The sequence below is a fragment of the Anser brachyrhynchus genome (genome assembly GCF_964034855.1).
Source record: "Anser brachyrhynchus genome assembly, chromosome: 4".
NCBI classification, from domain to species: Eukaryota; Metazoa; Chordata; class Aves; order Anseriformes; family Anatidae; genus Anser; species Anser brachyrhynchus.
In genome coordinates, this window is record NC_137698.1 from 9,018,224 (window position 1) to 9,038,345 (window position 20,122).

Sequence of the window (20,122 nt, forward strand, 5' to 3'; positions counted from 1 at the left end):
ATACACAGAGCCCACCAGTACAGACGAAGGCCTGCAACATATGGAGGTGCTGATGCTGACCACCCGATTTGTGTGCTCAGTGTGGCCTCCGTATGTCTTCTGTATTATCCCACCAGGAGCGTTTGTCCCTCTGCCACATCCCTCCTGGCCACCGCAAACAGGTGATACGGGAGCTTGGCAAAAGGAGCTACCTATTGTTTCAATCAGTTGTCACTGCAAATATATTTCATTTTCTGCTCCGTGAAAAGACTAACTACTTAGTACAGCACAGCGCATCGCATCGCAGTGCTTTTACTGCCAGCCCTGGTTGTCCTCTGCCCACTTTCTTCCCCAGCCCATCCGCTCCACACGTGTTCCCACTTCATGTTCTTCCTCAGACCTGAGCTGCTGGTTTTTGTTGTTGGATTTATTTATTTTTGTCATTTTTTTTGTGTGTCTGTTTGTTTGCTTTTCCCAAGGCTTTCAAAACTGCGCCTTTAAAGGTAACTTTGAAAATGTCATTGGTCAAAATGAAAGGAAAATTTCATCTGACCTTTTTCCCGTTTGACATTTCCATAGGCTTGGGATGTTTTGTTTTTAATTTCTCAGCTCCCTGACACCAGCGGTGCTTTCATTACACACTGGGCAGTGTTCACAAAGCACTCTTTTTCTCAGCAGTTACCCAGCAGCTAGCAAACCAGACTTCCAGTCAAATCCAGGGACCAGAGGACATAAATTTTAACTTTCCACATCAGTTGAAAGTTGCACATTTAGCCTGTGTAATCCCCTCCTTCTGTGAACACGGAGATGCCAAGGGCATCCTTTCCACAAACATCCATTTTGTTTTTCACCTTGGGCAGCTTATGCAGCACTCTGCAATGCTAATGGAAATCTTGCTTTCAACTTCAGGAGGCTTCGACTGGGGCTTCCAGCTCTGCCCTTTTCCTGCAGCTTTTTACCCATCTTGGAGCTATAATATAGCTCCAGGTCTTAGCTTTTCTCCCTCCTGTGCCCTATTCAGGTGTAACTACTTGTATCTAGTGCGTGCTTCTTCACCGTTCCTGTGCATTCTTCCCGTGTGACTCCTCTTCCAAGGCAGGTGCATGATCTTAACTTTCAGCTCCTTCCCCTTTTCATCTCAGTCTGTTATCCGGCGTCCAGGATCACTTGTACTCCCTGTGTACACTGTGTTATTTTGCTAGGTGGGAAACGTGTGCGCCCTTCTCCCTGGGGCCTTGCAGAGAAGTGTCCCGTAGCTATCTGCATCACTTCAAGACGATGCTCCTTTTGCCAGCTATCTGACCTATCCCACCCCCAATGCACTCTTCAAGGGAAATTGATGATTAATATTCTTAAAATATTCTGAACCTGGGGCATTATCGTTCTGTTGCTCTAAAAGGGATTTATATGGAGGGAGGAGTATCCACAGGGAATGGCAGTGGGGGACATCATGGGGAGATGGAGCTGGTCTTCTTCCATCCTGCCTGCTCAGAAACCTTTCCTTGCCTGCTTATGTCCCAGGACAGTTTCTCCCTCCGCTGCTCCGTCAGCCTTTGCAGGGACCACGCAAGCTGCCCCTCGGTTCCTCCGCAGATCCACATCTCATCGCAGCAGCTCTGCCATCGCTGCTCGCACGAGCTCCCTCCCCAGCTAAAGCTCCCCGCACTCATTCTTCTTCTTTTTCAATTTCTTCCGAGGCCAAGCCTCGTGGCAGGGCACGCAGCTGGGGAGAGGGCTTTGGGACGGGGCTCTGGACCCCCTGGTGTCCCCCCAAGCCAGGAGAGAGGGGAGCAGGGCCAGCCAGCCGTGCTGGCGAGGCATTTTGGTGGTCCCTCTGCCTGAAGTGCGTGGACACACTGCCATCTCGTGGGGCAGCGCCCGATCGCGACCACGACGGCTTCGTTGGCCAGAGAAACATCGTCCCGGCAAGAAGGGCTTCCCCTGGGACGGCTCTTCCAAACGGCCCATCGGTTTGGCAGGCAGGACCAGCTCCTGCGAGTTATTGTAATGTTTTCCGTGTCAGGTGAGCGCGTTTGGTTTAGAAAATGACTGCAGGCTTCTTATCCTCCGGTTGTCGCTACTTTTTTAAGTGCTTATCCTTTTGGTTGTCCACCCTCGGTTGCGTGCTGTAGCAGTTTTGCTGCTCTTCACACCATCTCTTCGTTACATGTTGATTGCTAGTGATATAAATAATATATATATATTATATAAATATATATAAAATATCTACTGACTTCAAGGAAAACCTTTGATTTCTGAGTTAGAAACACTATTGGAGGCAGTCCTTTTCACCTGATTTTCTTCAGTTCTTCTTGTGTTGTGTTCTTGTAAAAGTGGCTGTCAGTGTATAGGGTAAGTTTGGGTTTGTTTTTTTTTTGTTTTGTTTTGTTTAAAAAAAAAAACAAAACTGACACAGCCAATCCATTGTATCACACCAAACAGTGCAAGATCTAAGTATTGTTTTAATGACTCCTGAAAGTTTTGAGGCAGTGAGGGTCTCTTGTGTCAAGATTTGCTTCCATGGGAGACTAAGACTTTTCTGAATCGCTGACAGAAATGCAGACACTCATGAGACATGTTGGAGTCTGGGATGCGCACAGAGCAAAACATGTCTGTTACTTGGGTTTCTTGCTATTTCTGTTGCTTACATATAGAATAAATGTATTTACATGCTGTAAGCCCGTCATTGTGGACAGTGTCCTAATGTCTCGTATTGCTACCTAAAATAGTTTCTTTTGGGTTCTCCTTTTCTTCTTGTTTTGGGGGGTGGGGTGGAATGGGGCAGTAATTGGGGGGGGGTGGGGGGGGGGGGCAGGGGGAGGGCCTTTAGACCATTGTATGCTCTAGCCAAGTAGGTACCACAGCCCTGAGGTTAATTTTACACAAGATGATACCGTTGATTTTTTTTGCTCCCGTGGCCAGGGCACTTTGTCAACTATCTTACTGTTGTCAACTGTTCAGAAGTCTTTTCAAGTATCACTCTGGCTCTTATCTGGCCCCAGAGTGACTAATTGTTTGCAGGCTGGCTTGCTTAATATCAGGTGGTGCAGAGATGAAAACCAAACCTTTGGCCCTTCTCCCACAAGGGCTCCAATGAGGTATTGACTTTGGCGTCACCACCACAATCCATTCCTAGCTTGTGTGTTAAAGCTTGAGTTCATAAATTTAGCTGCATTGCAGGTTTTTAAATGCTGAAGCATGTATCTTTGACATTCTTTGTCGTGGGATTCTCAGAGAAATGCAAAGTTTGTGTATGTGTATAATATATATACATACAGAGAGAAGAGAAAATAAAGGACACCTACTGCTGGAGGCTTTTAGCTCTGATGTGAGTCGTGGGCATCCTCTTATGAACAACCTTTTCTTGTGAAGGTGAAAATTCAGTGCGGTATCATCACTGCAAAGTCATTTAGGCAGTGCTGTAAGAGCCAACAGTGTGAAAACTGGCAAAGAAATAGAGTTGGATTTGAACCAAAGCCACAGAAATGAGCTCTCAAGTTTGGTAGGTCAAGCTCCTTGCTTGAAAGAGGATCATGCAGTTTATTTACTTACTTGTCCTTTAAGCTTGGCACCTGTTCCCTGAAATCTGAAAAATACCTTTACCTGGAAGTCCTTTGATAAGTTCCGACTGTACAAAAAAGCAATGATAATTCAGAGTTTCCACTAACCTCTATCACTGAATAGGTATTTCACATTTTCCGTGATGCTGGTTAAATGTATTTAATAGTGGTTTAGTCCCCTCGGCTGTTTACAAAGAAACTAATTGTTGTGTGCACTGTACCCAAGGCCTTTTCTCCAAGAGCATCCTGTAGCCATGGCAGGCAAGTAGCTTCTGGAAGGCCGTGAAGAAGCAGGATGTCACGTGTAGTCATGCAGGGACATCCCACAGCGGTGAGGTGCTTCTCTGAGGGCTCGCGCGTTGGTCTCCAGCTGCTGGCTTGCAGCTGGTGGGACAATAGCCCATAGATGAGAAAAGCTTGCACGGCCTCTTTGGTTGCTGCCAGCTGGCTCTTGCTACAGCTTGCCAGTAAATTTTGAGAGCTTAAACAATAGGAATAAAAAGCAAAATCAGTCTGGAAAGTAAACAAAATTAGAAAGAATGAGGAGCAAAACAGTCTTCTCCCATTTAGCTTGCAAGTCACCTTGGAAAAAAACACCCCCAAAGAGTCCATACCCTACATCTAAGCAGGGTGCGTAACGCAGTTGAGAAGTTATGGCATTAACATTTCAGTACACCTGTGTGGTCAACTCGTTTGCTAACATATGTTCTGTCTGTTAATGTTGAAGAGTACAAAGACTGTACTTTTAGTACCTTTCTAAAGCATGGAAGGAGGGCCCATAAGAAATAACAAGCCTGTGCGAGCCAGGCCGAGATGTATTATGTTTCTCCCTCCTGTTCACGTGTCTCAGCTTTGCAGCTCTGCCAGGGTTTGTGGGATTTGTTTTCTTTGCTACTCAGACATGGAGAACTATTTTGGTTTTGATTTCCCTATTGCTGTATCTTCTATGCAACTCCTTTTCTAAAGACTTACTACCAGATAAGTGCTAGCCATTGCATTATTTGTATTGCTGTACAGTGGAGGTGTGGTTTACTAGTTCTGAGTGTGCCTCTTACCCCCCTCCCTTTTTCTCCTTCCCTCTGTTTGTAAATGCCTGCATTTATTCTGTCAGCCTGACATGTACAAAGTGTAAGAAAGAATTTTTAAACAGGTAATAAATTATATTTATAAGCAACTGGAAAAAAAATACACCACTACCTTGTGTTCAATTGTTTAGTTCCTGGAAGCTTGGAAGGAATGAGGAGCCTTTTATTTAGTTTCTTTAAAAAAAAAAAAAATCTGCTCAAAAGAAATGCTTCTGTGCATAAAATGTCTTTGTGATGCAGTCTATCTTGTAACATGCTGTTCAGGACAGCAGCTCTCAACTCAAGCCAATCTTCCCATGGAAAACAGACTAAGACCCAGGGATCAACCACCCCAGGCAATGTTCTTGGGGTTTTCATTTCATTGCCACAGTCAAAGGTGGAGAAAAGCAACAGACAGGAAAACACATCCTCAGGTGCTGAGCTGGCTGCCTGGTGAGCCCAACATTGCCCTCCCCACCTCCAGCCCTTCGGTTATGGACGGGAGAAGCCCAGTACGAAGGCAGCAGCCCAGGAGGCAAACTAAAACCAGTGTGGGTGCCTCTGTCTAGTGGACACCTGCTCATGTCCAAGTTAGATGGTTATAATGGCCAAATACTGATTTTCATCCTTCTCGCACCCATCCCCTACTATCAGAGATGGTTGTTTCTCACCAGTTTTTAGACATGCTGTGCTCAGTATTAAACTGTATAAATTTGTAAGAGACAATCCCTAGCATAGCCACGTGGCTGCTCCTTCATGGGGTGGCAGTGGGGAAATGGTCCTCTCTTGCCACCAGCCCCTCGGCGATGGGTAAGCCATGGGTTGAGGAGCTCACCTTGCCCACAACAGGGGTAATATAGCGGCCTATGTGCAAAAGCAAAACACAGCCAACAACCCAAAAAGCTGGGAAATTGTCAATCAGCATATGAGCCAGGCCCTGAAGACCAGCTGGAATAAGCCACACCTTTAAAATAACCAGGCACCCTTGTGCGTGGATTACAGAAAGCTTTTCCTGGGGTTTAAGGTGTCTTTATTCATCTTTCTTCCTATAGACATTGCTAATATGATCTCCAGTGGTGGCCAAGTGGCAAGTGCTTGGGCTGCTCTGCCTGTGTGGGACAGCACTGGGCTGTTGAGCAGACCTCAGCGAAGCCTGTCACCACAAGGCCGCCAGTGGGGGATGGCTTCTCCGTTTCCCCGGCTTCTCTGCCACAAGTGGGATGTGGGCAATCCGCCCGCTGGCTCCTGCAGTTTGTTTGCACGTAGCCTGCAGTAACTCTCTGCGGGAGGCTGGGTGCAGCCCTGGCTCGCCTGGTTTCCCTTGCAGCGATCGGGGCTGGAGCTGGGGCCTGGCAGGACCGGCCTGTTACAGGCCAAGGCCTAACACTGACTGCAGGCAAAACACTGGGCACTGCTGAGGCACACCGAGGACAGCACAGGCTCCAGTGACGTGTTTACTCTGTCCAAAAGCCACTGGACTTTTGGCAGCGTGGAAGGAGAACTGTTCACCCTTCTCTTTCAATCTTGTGATTATCCTCTCTGTCACAGGAAGTGGTAGATTACATATGACAGGACGTGCGGCCATGACACAAAAGGAGGATCTGTAGCCTAAGGGGCACGGGGAATAACTTCTGTGGTAATTTTGGCTAAAGAAAGCTGAGCTGCAGGCAGGGTTTATGTCTGTGAAATGAAGATGCCTGCTTTGGATACCAGTCACTGCCTGTGTATTTCATGGTGTCTGACAGATTTCCAGATTTCCCTTTGCATGTTTAGCTTTTACAGAAGACAAGCTCCTTTCCTTTCATCCCACTATTCCTGTCCTGTCTGTGTGTACTACTGAGCTTGAATTTTCCTGCGGTTTTTGACATCCCTGCAGATTGTATCTGCTGCAGCTTGCAGTCTCTGCCCTGTCCAAGCAGTTTCTTCCTTATCTAGAGGGATTTTTTTCTCGAGGTACCTCATCTCTTGGTATTTTTCTTGAGACTCCTGGAAGGCCTGTTCTTGATGTTTCTGTATTTGAAGGTGGGACTGCAAATCTCCTTCCCATGTAGCAAAAGGCACAAGGAAGCTGAGCTCCAGTTTTGGCTGGGGACAGTAGCATGACTCTGTCAACCATGAATGAAAGCAGGACAGTCCCAGCAACACCTGCAGCTGAAGAAGATTTAAGCACAGGTACAGGCTGGGTGGAGAATGGATTGAGAACAGCCCTGAGGAGAAGGACCTGAGGGTGAAGGTTGATGAGAAGCTCAACATGAGCTGGCAATGTGCACTTAGCCCAGAAAGCCGATCATATCCTGGGCTGTATCAAAAGAAGTGTGGCCTGCAGGGCGAGCGAGGTGATTTTCCTGCTCTACTCAGAGCCTCCCAGAGAGCTGCGTTCAGCCCTGGGCCCCCAGCACAAGAAGGACATGGATGCATTAGAGCGAGTCCAGAGGAGGGCCACGAGGATGATCAGAGACCTGAAGCACCTCTCCTATGAAGAAAGGCTGAGGGAGCTGGAGTTGTTCAGCCTGGAGAAGAGAAGGCTCTGGGGAGGCTTTGCAGTACCTAAATGGGGCCTACAGGAAAGCTGGGGAGGGACTCTGTCAGGGATATATGTGGAGGGATAGCACAAGGGGGAATGGTTTTAAACTAAAAAATGGTAGATTTAGGTTAGATATAAGGAAGAAATTCTTTACTCTGAGGGTGGTGAGGCCCTGGAACAGGTTGCCCAGAGAAGCTGTGGATGCCCCGTCCCTGGAAGTGTTCAAGGCCCGGCTGGATGGGGCTTTGGGCAACGTGGCCTAGTGTGAGGTGTCCCTGCTCATGGCAGGGGTTGGAAGCAGCTGATCTTTATGGTTCTTTCCAACCCAAATCATTCTGTGATTCTACGAAAATACAAGTATTTAAGCCCAAGGTTAAATAATAGCCAGACACCTAGCAAACAGGAGGGAAAATAAGAACAGTATAGTACTGCCCCAAAAAGCCAAACCTAGAAAACATCAAGACCCAGAGGCAGAGCTGGTAGAGAAAGGCAGAGACAAATGGAGGTGACACAACACATCACAAGGACCATGTAATGTCAGCATAGCCAGCTGTACCACCACAAGACAAGGTGCAGTCACAGGAAAAAGGCAGCTCAACAAGAAAAATGCTGTTTACAGGCTTCTCTGAAAATAACTGGCAAGGTGATACACACTCATAAACACTGAGCTACACGATACATGCTGAAACGTGGCAGTGCAGAAGAGAAGAGAGCACAGGAAGTAAATGTATATACAGCTATGTATATGAATGTATAGATACATGCACTCTAATGCCTCTAAGCACTAAGCATTGCCATGTTTCAGCTGATGCAGTATATGTAAGCTGCAACTTTTTTTTTATTTTATTTTTTTCTGAAGCACAAGGCTGGAAAATTGAGCATCAGTCAGTGCACAGATTACCTTCTGTGCCTCTTGTGCTATTAAAAATAGTAGTGATAATTCATAAATACATAGGGGAAAGAAGGGATGGGGGGGGCTCACAAAAATATTATTCAAATGCCAAATTTCTATAGATTTACATAATCAGCCACAAAATGCAAGCAACTGCTCTATTAGTGATAACACTATTTTAATTGCTATTTCTCTCTTCACTGAGTTGTGAAAGGAGTGATTTTTTTATTTTTTTTTTAATGCCAGTGGAAACACACAGCGTCTTACTGTTTACTTCTTTGTTCAAAAGGCAAACCTTAGAGAAATAAAAAAAATAAAATGTGTCATGGTCAAAATAATCTAACCAGTGAAATGAAACCCGAAGGTAGTGCTTTTCAAATATATGAAAAGTAAACAGAAATAAAAGCAATCTCTTTCATGGGGGGATGGAAACAATTTTATTTGGGGAATGTTAAAACAACCATATACAATTTGAACAAATACAATAGAACAGTTTGCTCCCCAAGTTTTCTAATTACAGTATTTACAGGTTTGATAAGGCACTGGTTCTCAAAAAAGAACACCAAGTAGTTTCTTAGTCTATATATCATCAACCTTTTCTTTAATAGAAATAACTTTGTGCTAGAGAAAGGATAGCAGTTGCTAGATGGCATTTCTCTTCCTCTTTTTTTTTTTTTTTTTAAACTTCTTCTCCCACTTACCTATGCCATCTTAACTATATGCCAATAAGACACTAAACTTCCCTCAGTGATTTACATTGGAAAACTGGATTTCCAAACCTGTGGGCACTGAAACTATGGTTATCTTCACCACTGATTTCGAAGCCCAAATCAAAACATACTGTGAAACTACCAAAATCTGGAAGAGACATTAAAAGGCTACAGAAGTGGTAAAATAAATGTACTAATGTGTAGTCACTAGACACGTTCAAACCATAATAATTTCATTTGGAGTGTTGCATAAAGTCAGCCATGCAGCCGGCAACTCAAATGTCACCGTGCTAAAAGAAATGACTTCCAAGCTTGCCTCAGGCCATTTTCTGGCCTTAGGAATATCATTTTACAGTATCATTGATTATACTGGGCAGGAGATTTGAGAGGGAAATCTCACCTTTTGAGTCTAGGGAGAAAATAGGCAGGCACTACTTACATAACTGCAGAACCCCTGCTTTCTCAGATGTGTGTCTCCTCATATATATATATATATATTTTCCTATATAGCACCGTTGCAGTGATTTGTCAGTTATGCATTTTCATAAATAAATATTATGTTTTATTTAGTGCTTTATCCTCCATAATAGTTTACTCTTAATCCACATACTGGAGTTATTCCAGACTCCCAACTGAATATATATATATTTTATATATATATATATAAAAACACATAAACTTGAACACTTAACATATACACTTTATGTAACCTATCAACCAGTATCTTAGATCCCTTTCTCTTGGACTGAAAAAAATAAGACTTGTTCAGAAAAAACAGCGCCTGGACCTTTCTCTCACAGCACACTGACAGCACGTGCTGGGGGCTTGGAGGGGCAGTACATCTAGCAAACCATTGGCAGGAGTCATCACCAGGCAGCAAAACCCCCACCAAAACACTTCCAGGGAAATAAATGATAATTAAAAATGTTAAAAAGAAATCTATTTGAGCAAAACAGATGTGAAACATAATGCAGCAGGAGAAAGGCATCCTGCTGTGTGACCTGCAGGGACTGGGCTTGGAGGTGCCTTGTGTAGGATTGATGAAGCCTACCCCTTACTGCTAGGAAATCAGCATGATGTCCCCATTTCCACAAGTTTTACCCCCTCGCCAGCCATGGCAGGACCAGCCCTGGCCATCAGCCTTGCATAGGTGCATTTCTCATTGGCTTTGACGGAACAAAGAAAACCCAGCTCCTCTGGGACTCGGTTTGTTTCATAAGGCAAAGGGCATGAAGGCAAAAGGTAAAATGAGTTAATATGGAAACCCTTTGACTCAAGTCACTAAGACAAAAAGGTACGTTTTTGGCCACAGGTCTTCAAGCGAAGGCACCCAAAGAGGGCAGCAAATTCAGCCCTCACTAATGCAAGCATTCTGTTTATTAAAGACAGTGGAAACCAGCATTTCCCCTCTGGGGCTGGGATTTGGCTTACTATTAATTCTCAGAGATTTTCTTTTAGTGTTGCTTTGTATTTTTGGGTATAGGGAAACTGGAAAGCAAAAAAGAAAAAAAAAAGAAAGCACTCTAATTAATGAAAATCCTCTGATTAAACTTTAACACCTATAATCGTGTAGGTCTTGCTGGTTCTCTTGAACTTCACGCATTTTTCTCCACTAGCTTGAAAGTATTAAATGGTAATTTTTCAAACTAGAAAAATACCTTCAGGGAGCTACGAAGCTAAACCCCAATTATATTTACCTACCTACCACAAATACATCAGTTTTGTCCAAAAAGGGAAGGAAAAAAAACAGCATTACATAAATGCTGAGGATAAATCCAGCATGACAAGTATTTCAGTTCTGAAATAGGTTTAGCATAATCAAAGCAGCATTTGTAAGGACCTATTTCGAAATTAAACTGAACACTACCTAGGGAAACAGGACATAGGAGGGCTAAAATATGAAATAATAAGAAAATAAAGAGTAAAATGGCAGATCCCACACAGCTCATCTTTGATAATCTGATGAAGAACAGAGACCTTTCCAAAGAAAATACTTCATAGGGAATATTTTGTCATCTTGTTACCTCTCATTTCCCCTTCTATAGTTTTAACATTGCAGCAGCTGTTGCAGCCCCAGGAAGGAGGAATGGAGAAAGATGGAAAATTGTTTCCTGCTGTTCTCCTCTGAAAACTCCTCTTGCTGTGAGATACTACACAGCCCCAGGTTGGTGGTGCAGACTGCCACTAGTGTGCAGGCTTCGAGGCTGCTGGAAAGCCATCAAAATAACAAGGCAGCTTAACTTCCAGCCAAAATGTTCAGTGTGTGGTGCCCTGAAAGTATCGTCTTAAACATGCTTTTGCCACAGCATCCCAGGTGGTGCCCTGGTGATGCTGAGAGTGAAGAGGTGTTTCGGGATGAATTCTGAGACAGTGTCCCACAGAACCAGCCACGAAGTGTTTCTTTACAACCCTCACTGAAGTGATGATCACCTTGAGGTGGTCCAACACCAGCACTGGAGGTCCTGCCTGTGGCTGGACGTAGGGCATCAAGCCCAAGAGGAGCATGGGGCCCAGCTTGTGCTGCACGCCCAAGTCCCAAACTCCTCCTCCATGCCAGCTTTTGCTGCAGCCAGGGGGCTCTTTTTGTGCTTTGTGGCAAAAAGGACTGACCCAAAATAAATGGGATTTTTTTCAGGTCTTTGCTTTCCCTTAAAAAGGGAACATGGATTTTTATTTTTTTTTCAAGCTGTGGTTGTACATGGATACTTCACTTTTACACAAGAAGTTAATAATTGTTCTTCACAAGGAACTTTCTCCTACCCACTGGACTTGTTTGTATGTTCCAGCAGTTTCATTTACCAGCAGTTTCCCTCATTAACAAAAGTCTAGTAAGCAGAGCCAAGTGTGTAAACTTGCTCCTCTTGTTTCCACTCACTCCAAATGTTTCATTCTGCAGTGGGTGGAAAAGAAAACTAAGAAGGGCGCTTGTTTATCATGCTGGTACCACCTTCATGAGATTTCCTGGAAACACAAAGAGCTTCTTAAAACAAACAACTCACACCGTGCCTGCCACGTTCACATGGATTCTGATGGTCTTCAATGAAGTGTGATATCCTCAGTGACAACCCACCCACAAGACTTCATCAACCCGTGTCTACAATGGTGGAGAAATATTTGGGCTCTATCTATACTGGGAGAACAACTCACATATGAAGGGCTGTGGGAAGGCAGCTTTTAGGATGGTTTGCATTGCAGCTTCCCTAAACTGCACAGACCCTCTCTCTTTTTTAAATGCTGGAGTGCAAGAGTCTCTTCATAAATGAAAAAGTCACTTTGCTTTCATCTTCAGCACAGTTTCTTTCTTTCTTTTTTTTTTTTAATGTAACAATATACATCTTATTTACTTCTAACCAAAGGTTTTATTTTCATAAAATTTAAAGCAGTATCTTTTTAAACAATCAAAATAATAATAATAACAATAATAATAATAAAATAATAAGTGGCTTTCATGGAAAGCAACATGCATAATCTTAAACCAGTTACTAAAACTGTATTTCCCCGTGTAAACAAGGACAGACAAGCCTCTTCCAACCTTGTATGTCAAAATTCAGCTGATTTTTACCAAGGACAGTCTCCTCAAAAGCTGTCAAACAAACTTACAGTTGCTCTTAAATACGACTGCACTCGAGGTACTTATCAGTGAGGACTGCTGGTACCTCTCCACGACTTCTGCCTGCAAGAGAAAGTCCGTTTCCGTGGGTCTTCACGAGAGCTGTCTTTTGCTCCATCAGAGCTTAATGTCCTGCGACTCTGACATTTTGGCAAGCGTCTTCTTGACTCGCAGGGCCGTGAGCCGGGACGCAGGGTTGTGGGCCCAGCACTCCATCATGAGCTTCCCCATCTGTCGCAGGCACTGTGGAGGGAAACAGGAGGAAAATCAATGGAAGATGAGACTGCAGCGGGTGGCAATGGTGGAAAACTAAAGAGAAGAGGTCTTTTCTAATGGCAGCCAAAAAGACTTGCATGCTGGCTTTCAGAACAACTACGCGTCCCTGCTCTGCGCCTACCACCTCCTTCCAAACACACAGCACCACACTCGTGAGACTACCCTGTCACCCTGCAGAGTTACTTTGCCTGAAAACTTCCTTGCTACGATAGGGAAAGAAAAGTTATCCATCCTGTCCACCTTGTTCTCCACTTCCACAAGGGTCCTGGCCCAGAAGCAGTGCAGACCCTGAAAGGCATTAAGGATAATACTTACTAGCAGTGCCAGACCAGCTTTACTTACTGTTCCTACAATAATATACAAATTTATAGTATATTAAAATAATACATAACCAACCTAATTTTATAATAATATAATAATAATTATTATTCCAGAATAAACACATTTTTATAAACAGATTTTGGTCATACACTAGCCTTTGTGCACTAACACGTTTGCCTCTTATTGGTAGAAATCCTGAAGTGGGATTACTGGTTACACTAACCAATTAACCAGGAAGAGTAACTTCAACGTGCCTCCTCAACCCTCAGTACATGTGTGAGGAGATCAAACACATAACTTTGTGCCCCTGCACAAAAGTCTTCCTAGGAATCGATACCAACCACACTTCCTCTGGTGTTTCCACCCTGTCTGAAGGCTCTGATGGGTGTGATGAGTGAGAGGATGGGTTCTTGGGCAGATCCTCCCACACTGGTCGTTGCACAAGCCTCTGGTCATGCAGGGAGGTTGTTTTATTTTTCCCTCACATACCCAAATCGCCCACAATTTGTGTAACCTCAGTCTTTCATTTACCTGCAGAATATTCATCTAAACACTGCTATTCCCAAATGACAGCTGTCTTCTGTGACTGTAGAAGACTTTAGAGCATTAAACTGTACCAATTAACATGATTAATGACCCCTCTATAGCCTTGCTACTGCAGTTGGCAGGCTTGCCTGTGGTATATCAACTGTTCATCTCCAGTTCCTCCAGCACAACGTTGCTTCATTACAAACTCTCAGTGGTGAGAGATCAGGTTCTCTCCCACCCCTCACACATCCAAATTTGACTTTGGAAAGCATTCTTTGGCATTCCGACATCTCTTCTGAAAGGCTGCATCTGTAGGCCTGTACGCTACAATGTGAAGAGGTACATGAGTGTTGTTTCTCTAAGATGAAAGGGCTGCTCTTCTGTGGAGCCTGGATGCAGTGCTTTCATTGCATATCAATACCTTAATAATGAACTGCAATATCAAGTGCTAATGTTAATGTAAAATCATGGCAAAATCGCGTTTCCAAGTCTGCACACCTGTGATCACAGAAAAGCCGTATGCTCACTTCATTTCAACTAGACAGAAGAAATTTATTTCTTTAAAAAAAAAAAAAAAAAGGAAACAAGGTTGGAATCACATCCAATACATCAGCACACACTGAAGTTGCTGCCAGTATACCACGTACACCCCCAGTGCACTCCACTATAAAATAATTTCTCTTGCAAATTTTTTGGCTAGCTACCGATTTAATGTTATTAATGTTGAGAGCAGAAAGCAAAACTAGAGTGCTAGACGAAAACAGAGTGACTAGAAAGGTCTAAGTACAGCCTGCTATCATTATGTGAACTATTAGCAAACAAAAAAACCTGCTCACAAATACCACAGGCAACAGCCCTTGGGGCTCTCAACACCTGCAGTTTCAATGGGGATGGCTGAGAACATTGGTCTCCTTCCCAAGCCCTGTTGCATCAGTGCTGAAGTTCCTCCTCACTCAAAATGACACACAATTAGGTCAATCTCGCTCATTCTGACTAAAGCTGTCACAAATTCAGGCCCAGAACAAGTTGAGTATTAAAGCCCAGGCTGTGTTTTAAAGGGGATGGTACCTCATCACTGCTCCATCTGTTGGGAAATGAAGGGCGCAGTCTCTTGATGCACACTATCTCCCGCATGTCCTCATAGGAGGGGTCGCTGGGCACAAGGTCATGGTATGGAAGCTGGTATTCTTCAACTATTCCTGAAAGAAACAAGCAGATGCAAATCACTTATAGAAGACATTTTCCACTATCCTCTTCCCTTTTCTTTTTTTTTTTAATCACGTGGACCATAAAGTGTTGTCCTCTGCCATGCAGCCAGCTTTGTCTACTTTGCTTTAATTCTCATTCAGTTTTGGCCTTTACTATTTGAGTTTCATGAACATACTGCAGTGAGCAGCCATAGAGCATACTAGCTCATGGCTTTGCTGGAGAGGAAGCTTATTTTCTGATCCTTTGCCATTCTTGTCCAGTGTAGGGCGGCAGGGCGTGCATACCCCGCAGCCAGAGACACCCTGCATACCCATTATTCACCTACTGCTCCCTCTGATTCCAGCCATCCCTTCTCCTGAAATGAATTTTCTTGGAGTTACATCAAAGATAGCATAGGGTGTAATATGCTGAGAAAATATCCTTACTGTTTAACAATTAGATGCATTTCCAAAAAGGACTTTGCTGCCCTGGAAGTTTACACTACAGCCAAGCTCCAATGTAATCATTAGTTACTTGCCAAGTGAGACTCTTTTGTGTCACTGCTGTCCAGTCTAGCAATCTCCAATAAGTTACCATAAAAAAAGAACATTTTTTTTTAGCAATGGGCCCATATCAGAGTAATTAGGAAGATAGTAAACCCTGAGTTAGGTTTCCCTCATATCAGTGGGCCTGGTATATATTAACTATCTGCCTTTTCAGAAAATGGCAAGGCGTTCTTTCTGCACAGTAATGAAGACGATGGCATTACAGAATTTACACAGCATCACTGCAATATACGTTACCAATGTGTAAACACAGGGATCACTTCGCTCACCAGTGAAATTCAGCTCCTCTAGGGTAAGCCCAGAGCAAGCATTCAGCACAGTACTGCAGGCTTTAAAAATCAATAAAGCCTGGTGAAGGTAGCACAAACCCGAGAGACATGCTCTTCTCTTTGCTTGCCACCAATCTGGTATGTAACTGCTGCCAGGTCATTTCTCTGCATTTACCTTTCCTCAGTGGCAAAATAGAGGTAATAACAACCATCATTTTTGTGCTGCGCTGAGCGATATGTGCAAGAAAGCGCACACAGCCTATGCAGATAAGAACAGATCTTTGCCCCAGCCCTGCAGCTGGCTGCATCGCTTTATCATTGCTCTCCCCGCACTTGAATGCCTGGTACCAGAAAGAAATGAGACACATGACTGGTACCTGCTTCTTTCTACTTGTTTTTGTAAATAATTATTTATTTAAACAGTGTCACTGCATACCCCCAACTTGTTTGTCTTCTTATATTTAACTCTAACAAAAAGAAGAAATTATTTTGTTCTTTCTGCTAAAATAGCTGAATGCTCCCAGCCCAGCAAAAATGTGCTGCCTTCAGAAAAAAAAAAAAACAAAAAACACCAAAATAAGTTCCAAATTCCTTCTGCAGTGCAGGCATCTTCTGCCTTCAAACAAGCCATTAAAATACACTATACATCTCTGCTGTTGAAATAGCACTGACTGATGCTTTAAAGTAAGTTTCAATGAGAAAAGAGAAATTACGAGTTACCTGCATGGATTATCCACGTATGTTTATTACAGCAAAAATAATGACCCAGAGAAAAGGATGTAATGAAAGATTTGGGCTTATGAACAAATTGTGGGTTTCAGTGACACAGTGAAAAGTGGCCTCCCAGCTATTAAAAAGGTATTTTTGCTGTTTACCTCCTGACACACATCTCCTGGCTACCTCCCAAAGGATGAGTCCAAAACTGTACATATCAGCCATGATGTACGACTGAAAGTGATTTCTATTCAAGCTTTCATCCAGCACCTCAGGAGGCATATAGCGTTTTGTTCCTACACGGGTGTTTGGAGGTATGTCTACCTCGTTTGTATCACTAAAATAAAAAGAAGAAAAAAAAAAGGCATCAAACATGCAATAAAGTGGCTTGAAAAGAAAGCAATTTAGATGGGAGAAGTAGTAAATTCAAACCACATTCACTCTCAAACAAGGTCAAAAGTAGTGTATAATCTTAATGGAACAATTCTTACAAAGAAAGCCTCCTAGTGCGAACTCGACCCTTCCTAAAAGGCTGACTTGCCTGAGGCTGTATTAAGCATCCAAATGCAGAACCACGATAGAGATAAAACTCAACAGGGATGCTGTAACATTTGTGAGATTTCATTAGCATTAGACTGAACTCTAATGCTGGTGATAACAATCAAATCTTCATTAAATGCTATTTTCTTAACATACTCCACCACGTAATGCTTCAGTCTTAGCAATTAATGGAGGACACTAAATAGCCCAGGCAGTATCGTTTAGCTAACGCAAATCAGATTTGCAAGGAAGATGAGGCTAACTATGTTTCATGTGTGCATTATGTTTGATCTTTCCCAGCCTTTACACATCAAGAAGTACAAACACACAGATGGGATTGCGTAAAAAAAAAAGTAACCAAAGGTGTCATATCTCACACACTGACCAGAGGAGTAAACGTGTATCTGACATACGTTCAAAACTGAAATCTTTTTCAGTTCAAAACTTCAAAACTGAAATCTTTTAAACGTGACGAATATCACAAAATCTCAAGAGAATAATCACGTGACTGCCATAATTTTCTTCACCTACAAGTATGAAAATGATAAAAAAAGCCAAGTGTGAGGTACATCCAGTCAGCTACATTAAATCATACACGTGCTGTTGGCATTTGTGTATACGTCAAAAAACTTTACATAAATCTAGTGACCTGCACTGCCTTGCAATATTTTGAATAAAATGATAAATGCAAAGAACTTTACTAAATTTGTTATTTTCAGTATAGCACATCCCTTTCACCTACTTCTTTTCTGTTTCTGATCATTGCCTGTGAAATGCTCTTTAAGCAAGAATTCTGTATGAAAACATGCTATGCAAAGTAAATTCCATTCAGATAATGAGAAATATTTATTTCAACTTCTTTTACAGAGACACTGTAATAATGACACTGGTCATTCCTACTTTTCAGTTCATACCTAAACAGTGTGCTACTCTGCATTTCTTAGGCAAAGTACGCCTGCAAAGGGTGAATTTCTTCCCTGAAACTTTTACAGCAAATGGTGTATTTCCAACTTGTTGTTTTCTAGGCCCCTGCTCCCCAAAGTAAAATTGTTCCTTTCTCATCTCCTAAAGAAAGGTCAGCTTCATAAATGAGAGGTCTCAAGAAACCTGGTAGATAAGTCACTAGTGAGAAGAGCACGTAAAACTCTACTTACACTCTGAATAATTTCAGTTCAAGATTTGTACGGCTTTTTTTTATACACATATACTTAAGGGAACCCACACTTTCAAAGCTGACCTCTGAAATGGAAACCTTCAGCCTAAGGCCACATTTCTGTGCTCAGAAAAATCAGAGAATTTGTAACACACATCTCCACCAGGACCAGTGCTGAGAGCTCAAGCTCCTGAACAGAGCAACCAGCTGTCAGATCAGAATGACTTCTTTATGAATCCCAGGAGTGAGTAAGTCCTACTTGTATGGTCCTTCTAAGTTATTTAGACACATAACCATTTTTTTTAAATCAAATTTAAAAGCCATTTCAAAAATCAAATCTGTACCTCAGCAATTTGATTTGTCGGAAATGAAACAAAACACAGCCCAAATGGGGAGCTTTTCAATAAATCCCAATTAGTAACATGTGCAAATGATTAGTATTATTCCCTATAAGTTGTGAGTGAATTATTTAGAAACCAGACAAGCTGAAAGCTTCAGCGACAAGTTTATTGATGTCAATTCAACCTGTTTGTGCTACATCCTTTTAGCACGGGGTAATACTAATATTCAGGTTGATATTGAGCATTCAGTGATGAAAACTAACCATATGCACAGATGCAAACAATGCGCTCAATAATTAGAAAGTGACTATTTCTACATCTGCATTCTGTGTTTATGCAACATCTACATAGGTAGCCCCATCTTATGTATGGGTGAGCACAGTGTGAAGGCAATGTAGGCATGCTTTGGGTGCTTGCTCAAACGTGCACACTCACACACAGAACAACACAACCAGCGTGAGGCTGATTAACCAACTTTCCATCACCCTGCTTAGCTCTACTCACCTAATAAATTTAACGGCCAGTCCCAAATCTGCTATACAGCAGGTTCCGTTCTTTTTCACCAAGATATTCTTACTTTTTAGGTCACGGTGGGCAATAGCTGGTTTGCCTTGCGTACTGAAGATCTCCGTATGTAGGTGGCACAAGCCACTAACGGAGGAATAAGCCAGTTTTAGCATGGCTTTTGTGTCCAAGGTGGTAGATTTTAGATAATCATAAAGGGAGCCATTCTCATGATAATCAGTGATGAGGTACAGTTGGGTCCAAGAGCCTGTACCTTTAATGTCTGCAGCAATGAATCCTGAAAAAAAAAAAAAATGCAAATTAACATTTCTCAAGGTGATTTTTGACTACCCAGGAGCCAGAACTCTCAGCCACTTCAACACTTTTATTTTAACAATTCATTTAACTTCTTTTATGTTACTTACATGTAACTATGTCTCACCTTTAGCCTTTAACATATTTTCAGAAAGCCTGTATACTCAGATACAGGTAGCAGAGCCAGATGTGTGATTTTTGGAGCAGTATCTCCCATCCCCATTATTTTTTTACCTGCACAGGAATCTTTCAAACATTTTCCTTTCCAAAAGTACAGGGAGACTAACTGCAGAGCACAGCAGGTAACAAAGAACATAAGAAAGCGTGTAAGACAACAACAAATACAAAGTTATTAAACTTAAGAAAGCTGGCACTATCTAATAATGATCTTTAATATTTCACTCACCAAGAATATTTTCATGCCTCATCAGGACAGTTTGGTAGATTTCTGTTTCTCTGAACCAGCTGGCCTCCTCCGTGGTAAAAAACACTTTGACAGCTACCTTTTCACCACGCCACTTTCCCATCCAGACTTCCCCATAGCGACCTTTCCCAATCTGTTTCACCATCTGAATCTGTTTTGCTATGGTTCTTTGAACCTGTAAAATGCCAAGACACACAGTGAGAATTCACTCTGCAGATATTTTTTGCATTTATCTCCGTCCTTCTTTGTATCCTCTCTGCACAGCAAGCCTAATGGGACTGGGAGTACTCAGCCACTGAAGAACGGATTTCAGCAAAAGCTTTGCCATACAGATGCTCCTCATTTTGCTCCAAGGTACAGCACTATTGTGGTCATTCCTGTCCCTGTGAAGAATTCCATCCTAATTCCAAAGGCTTACATACTCAACACCTTTAAGACTCAAGGCTGGGACTCAAGAAGAGCCCAGAGCAGTTCCAAAACTCCTATCTTCCAGAGCAGCACCAAAACTACTGTGAGCATCTTCCTATCACCTTCCTTGAAAACCCCATGCCTAATAATTTCAAAATATTCACTTGGTGTTAGGAACCACAGCCATTGCTTACACAGTTAGGATCCACGTGCCTACATTCATTTTAATAAATATA

At 42.8% G+C, this 20,122-nt stretch overlaps 1 protein-coding gene and 1 long non-coding RNA gene across 17 annotated transcripts in view; both read right to left on the reverse strand.

Moving 5' to 3' along the window:
- Positions 1–175: 175 nt before the first annotated feature.
- Positions 176–7,898, reverse strand: LOC308194774. The gene is made up of 2 exons (XR_013950856.1): positions 4,595–7,898; positions 176–978 (listed from the first exon to the last, which is right to left on the reverse strand). It is a non-coding gene; the product is annotated as an uncharacterized lncRNA (long non-coding RNA).
- Positions 7,899–12,031: 4,133 nt separating this feature from the next.
- Positions 12,032–20,122, reverse strand: part of BMPR1B (bone morphogenetic protein receptor type 1B) — a 261,476-nt gene continuing 253,385 nt past the window's right edge. For 13 of the 16 annotated variants that reach the window (XM_080591065.1, XM_080591072.1, XM_080591073.1 and 10 more), the window contains 6 exons: positions 19,461–19,653; positions 18,740–19,037; positions 16,363–16,538; positions 14,533–14,663; positions 12,856–12,903; positions 12,032–12,582 (listed from right to left, as the gene is read on the reverse strand). In XM_080591065.1, coding sequence (XP_080447191.1) covers positions 12,457–12,582; positions 12,856–12,903; positions 14,533–14,663; positions 16,363–16,538; positions 18,740–19,037; positions 19,461–19,653 — 972 coding nt within the window. In that variant the 3' untranslated portion in view covers positions 12,032–12,456. The remainder of the gene's footprint in view (positions 12,583–12,855; positions 12,904–14,532; positions 14,664–16,362; positions 16,539–18,739; positions 19,038–19,460; positions 19,654–20,122) is intronic. The other 3 variants (XM_080591069.1, XM_080591068.1, XM_080591070.1) reach the window with 1 other exon arrangement.